The sequence below is a fragment of the Citrus clementina genome, unplaced genomic scaffold (genome assembly GCF_000493195.1).
Source record: "Citrus clementina cultivar Clemenules unplaced genomic scaffold, Citrus_clementina_v1.0 scaffold_1, whole genome shotgun sequence".
Taxonomy (NCBI): domain Eukaryota; kingdom Viridiplantae; phylum Streptophyta; class Magnoliopsida; order Sapindales; family Rutaceae; genus Citrus; species Citrus x clementina.
Genome location: NW_006263303.1, coordinates 15,906,738 through 15,912,839, shown reverse-complemented (window position 1 = coordinate 15,912,839; position 6,102 = coordinate 15,906,738). Strand labels below are relative to the sequence as shown.

At 32.4% G+C, this 6,102-nt stretch overlaps 1 protein-coding gene across 1 annotated transcript; it reads right to left on the bottom strand.

The window, feature by feature from the left end:
- Window positions 1-1,765: 1,765 nt before the first annotated feature.
- Window positions 1,766-3,227, bottom strand: LOC18053994. The gene is given in 1 exon segment (XM_024177773.1): window positions 1,766-3,227. A coding segment is annotated over 1 exon segment (1,455 nt). The 5' UTR covers window positions 3,221-3,227.
- Between the last annotated feature and the right edge of the window lie 2,875 nt (window positions 3,228-6,102).

Sequence of the window (6,102 nt, the reverse complement as noted above, 5' to 3'; positions counted from 1 at the left end):
AAGGTTTATGCTTTTTGCTGAACCTTGGTACAATTTAAATTCAATGACGGACACTAGAGACAAAACAGTGACTAGATTTCGTTGACTTAAAAAACACTATTTGGGTTGCATGAGAGAGAAATTAAAGAATGGAGCTAGCCAGCCACCAATTTTGATACGCAAATAACGATATAAAAACATCTGTGGATTTAGTTGATGTGATTTAATTAAGGTAATGGAGATGACTCAAAAAAGCAGATATTAAAATGTTTTTGAGACAAGACAAGCCTCAAAGTTATCTGCTTATACGACCTTCCAATATGGGCCTGTCTTGTATTGAGCCAAATCTTTTCAAAAACAATGTCGTTTAGTCAACCCTCTCTCAATGCAATTTTGTTTCTTTGTTGTGTATAAAAGGAGAGCTCTTCTTGCATTCTAAGCTACTTGATTTACTTTCCTTGGGCTTGCTAGTTAGCTACTTAGTTACATTGCTTCTCACTGTGTCATGTGCTATGGCTAATTTATCAAACAAACAAGTCTCGCTAGTGTCATTGGTCATGTTATTGGTGATTGTAGCAAGCTCAGAGGCGCAGTCGTCTCACGGATTGTCAATGTTTCCAAAAGAGGTCGATAGCAACCTTATTACTTTTCACAAATTGGGTTATGATGTATCGAGGTTCGAAAACTACAGGAGGATGCTTGATTCAAATCCTGTGAGAGTCTCACCAGGAGGTCCAGATCCACATCATAATTAACTAGGAACCATCAGCATTGATGTCTCATTAACATATTAATCCTGACACATCATATAGTTACGTGCAGAGAATATCTGCGTACAGAAAGGGAAAAATCTTTATAATTTTGTCTCTTCGGAGACATTGCAGAAGAGGTGTCTCTTCAAATTTCCAATTAGTAAGATTATATTTTTCATAAACAAACTTAGGCTCATAGTTCATGAGCCTAAGTTCATGAGGTCTTTCTTTACATGGCCTTGTCTGACATTTCTCTATCTGTTTCTTGTTCCAAATTCAGATTCTTATCTGACTCCTTTTGTACAAGAATATTTTCAGGAATAAAATGCCTATTTTTATCTCCTGTTAGGGACTTGTAGGCTGAAAGTCTTTGGTCCCTTTTTTTGCTTTTGTTGCTGCTGTTCCATTGTCACATTTGTTTCCGAATATATAGACTAAACAATTAGTTGAGTCTCAATTGGGTTCACTAATATTCAATGTCACTGATATTTTCATCACGTTTGTTGTTTTCTGATAAATGGTTTCTGTCTGTCACCTAGCATTTTCTTTTCCAATGCAGAATCATTTTATATTTATCGTTCCCTAATTAAAAAATGCTCATGCTATGCATTTGTTGGTTCCCCCCCATATCATAGCCAAGTAAGGACTCCTGGAAATTGCACTAGCAAAATGTAGTATTCGTTATATATCATTTCATACAATTTTAGGTGGATATCATGCAATTTTTATATGTCTAGACATACTCAGTGCATCACTCTAAACTGACTTACAATCGATCACAAAGAAATACTTTATTAGCTCAAAAAAGTGTACCACGATAATGAATGCAAAAAATTTGAATCATATAATTTTATTGGATGGTCCAAAAATGACTGTACCACCTAAGTTTTTCTCTTTGATCTTAAGTACACCAAATATTTTTACTGCGGCAAAACAAGTATACAAATTATTTTTTTTCCTAGCTTTTATGTAAATCAAATTACCATCAAGCTTTAGTAGCATATCTAATTTAATACAGGATTAGAGAGTAATTTCTAACAATCTACAGGGAAGGGATACTGACAATATATAGGGTTCTTCATACGGAGGAAGAACCTCTCATAAGCCGACGCCATTTTAGTTGCAGTGAACATGGAAAGAGCATGTTCCTTGCAGGCCAAGCCTTTCCTCTGCAACACTTTAGGACCATCTCTTATCACCAGCTCCAATGCCTCAACAAAGGACTTCACATTTGGTGAAAATGTGTATCCTAATTCTTCATTCACAACAACTGTCCTAACAATGCTTGGATAATTCGGAGTCAAAACTGTTCTGCCACAATGCATTGCTTCAATCAGAGTAAGATCAAGCCCTTGAGGCCTCAACGTTGGATTCACAAACGCATCAAGCGCATTGTAGAATTCAGACAGTTGGTGAGCCTCCAATGCGCCTAAGACCTTCACATTTTGGCCTAATTCCGCATTCCTTCTTCCCCAAGGACCTGTTCCTGCTACAAGTAAATAAACACCAGGATGGTCCCTTGTTATCGAAGAAAAGGCTTCATAGAGCAGAGGATGCCCTTTGTCCCTGACCAAACGCCCTGCAACTCCCATCACAAGGCTCACATTTGCAGGGACACCAAGCTTTTCGGGAAACCTTACTCCTGCTTCTGGATCATGGACAAATTTTGTTTCATCAACTCCATTAAGAATAACATGGACATTTCTTTGAGGGAGTTGGTAGATTTTAACTAGCACCTCAGCTGCGCTATTGCTTATGCATATGTGTTGATTATAGCTTGAAAAGAATCTGATCTCATCGACAAGTCTTGGCATTGCTTCTTGAAGTTCTGTCATGGAGCCAGGCAAAACCCCATTTTGGTTCGAGAAAAGCTCTCCAAATAGCTTTGAGTGCATAACCTCATACCAAATTCCATGCCAAGTGACAGCCACATTAGGCACCATTTTTGCACGCCAGTGAGGCAAAGAAACACTCTCAGTATGCACATAATCAAACGCTCCATCATTATTTACTTAGTTGAAAATCTCAAATGCTAAAGAACAATTGACAGAACCATGATCATTGGCTGCAAAATGTACATGAAGGTTTCCTTGATGAACATCATTATGAGGCTTTCTATCTGATGGTGCAGTAAAGACATGAATTTCATGCCCTCTTGCAGCCAAAGCATGGTATAAAGTTGAAGCATGGCGTTCCATGCCACCGGGGGCAGCACCAATTGGCCATGTCTTTGAGAAAACAGCAAGCTTCAGCTTTTCAAATGTTGGCCCAAAACAAAGCTTGTTCCATGAAAATTTAGCATCTCTAAGGTCCCCAATAAATCTCTTTCCCTCCCCTTTCAAAAAACCTGGTTCCGGGACATGGCGTAACGGCGAAATGAAGAGATAAAATGAAGTAAAGAAGAGGGCTGAAATGAGAACCGTTGAGTATCTGAGAGAGAGGGGGCTAAAAGAAGAGGAGTTTCTGCAAGACTGATGTTTCAGACCCATTACTGGAAATGGTATATGTGAAACGGATGCGGAATTTTTCATTAGGCTGTGTGTATTGACTTCATTTTCAGCACCTTTGGTTTGTTTAATAGTTTACATATTGTAGATGTGGTCTTAGTGATGATATTAATGGCTCGTAGCATTGATGCCGGATCTCCTCGTGCATCCATGCAAAGTTTATGGAGCTGCACATGGCTTGCCTTGAGATTTTGTAACTCCGTACTTTTTCTTCAAACCTGTAGACTAGAATATATTTGATTAATTTAACAAATTTATAGTATTGCCATTCGGGTTGAATGACAATGGGGAAGGCATCCCTTCGAGTTTCTGTAATAGCTTTTACCCTTCGCAAGTAGCGGCGGTACGTAATTTTAAAATATTAAATTAGAATTTTATAGGAAAAAAATACGAATAAATGAATAATAGAATACACAATTCTCGAGTAAATACTCGATCGGTCTATCACACTAACTAAAAGTTGACTATTTAATTAATCCTGCTAATAAGTATTAGAAAGCAGATTAAAATTTCATCATCAATATCATAATTAAACATAAATTATATAAATAAAATATAAGATTTGTAAATTGAATATAAAATTTATAAATTAACATTAAACGTAAAATAAAATATAGATTATGTAAATAGAATATAAGACTTGTAAATTAAAGGTAAAACAAATAAATTAATATAGGAGGGATGAATTAGTATATTATTGGTAAACAAAACAAAAACTTACAAATATGACATAATGCTTGTAGATCAATATTAAAATTAAGTAAATAAAACATTGGTCTTGTAAATACAAAGAAAATTAAGTAAATAAAACATTAGGCTTGTAAATAGAAAGAAAACAAGTAAATTAATATGGGAGTGGTAAATTAGTCTTTAGAATTGTAAAAAATCAAAACCTTAGAAAAATAACATAAAATATGTAAATCAACATTATGTATGAAATAAAACATAAAGTCTATAACTCACACATAAGAATAGTAAATAGAAGATGAAATAAGTAAATTAATATAAAAACGGTAAATTGGTCTTTAAAATTGAAAAAAAATAAATATTTAAGAAATAAAAATGTGTAGATCAACATTATGTGTGAAATAAAGCATAAATTAAGCAAATGGAATATAAGACTAATAAATAGAAGGCAAAACAAGTAAATTAATATAAGAGTGGTAAATTGATGTATTACTAGTAATCTAGAAAAATAAAATAAAACTTGTATATTAACGTTATGTGTGAAATAAAACATAAATTAAGTAAATGGAATATAAGATTTATAAATAGAAAGTAAAACAAGTAAATTAATATAAGAGTGGTAAATTGATGTGTTATTAGTAAACAAGATGAAAACTTACAAATACAACATATAATTTGTAAATAAACATTAAGTGTAAAATAAAATATAATTAAATTAAGTAAATAGAACAAAAGACTTGAAAATGGAAGGTAAAACAAGTAATTTAATTAAATTATTATTAATAAACAAAACAAAAACTTACAATATAATATAAAATTTGTAAATCAATAATAATAGTAAAACAAATATTAATTTTGTAAATTACACCTAAAACTTGTAAATATATGTAAAATAAGTAAACTAATATAGAAAGTTATTGAAAAAAGAAATAAAAACTTACATATTGAAAAAAGAAATTAAAACTTACAAATTATCATAATATTGATTACCTCAATTATATATGTTGTTGATTTTGTTTCTAAATTGAATAGTTTTAGTTTTGGACTTTTTGTAATACATATGATAATATATGTGAAATTTTATTAAAGATAAAACTAATTCTTAAAATTAGATTTTGTAAAAATTTTCTCTAATATTTTTCAAAGTTGCTATAAGATGAGTTGATTTCGCATTCTTCTAAACCTCCTCAATAGCAACTCCCTAATGGTCTCTAATTACAAGGAGAAAAGTTTAAAATTAAACGAAATATGCATAAGATTCAAAATTAGATCCAATTAATTGTATTGATATAACATATATATCTAGTAATCGAAATACTAGTTGTGCAACCCAAGAGGGGGATGAATTAGGTTTCTAAAAATTATGGAGTATTTTAAATAAAAAAAATTAATGCAAAGATAAAGCAAATAACAAATAAATAACAACAATTAAAATGAAAAGTGAGAAAAGAAAGAGAATCAAACACAAGATTTTTACATGGCTCGGCAAATTCCGTCTACATCCACACCTCTATGCTCATCGGGCTTGAGGATTCCATTATCCAAAGCTTACACCCCAAGGTTTCAAAATCTTTACAATTGACTTCCAAGATATCAATCAACCTTTACAACCTAAGGTTATCCCAAACCTCTTAACTCAAGTGTTTCCCACACTTATAATCATTCAATTTTGATATAGAAATGAAAGTTTACAAAGATTGAACTTTCACAAGTGTATGTTTACAAATGGTAACTCAATAATGAATCGATGTATGTAGATAAGCAAGATGAAATCTCAAGGTAAGTTGTATGAACTGATTTTTGCTTGAAAAACTTGTTAGATTTGATTTTGATTTGAGTTTATATAGTTTGGACAAGTAAACTGACTGTTATTGACTTCCTGGAGACTTGCCGGATCACTGCTAAAATGTGGCAGTTAGCTGCTATGCTGATGTGGCAAGTTATTATTATAAAATCAAATTTGAAATTTTGCCCAAGCGGTTCACCACTAGATTTAGCCAGCTAGCCGCTATGTTTCTAGACCTTAGGTGGTTAGGTGCAACAAATTAAGCGGTTAGCCGCTACATTTCCAAAATTTATAGTTTGCCTCAAACTTTTATAAATTATATTATGACCCAAAATATTTTAAATTTTTGTAAATAGGTCCACTTTCATAATTTAAACAAAACTTTATTGAT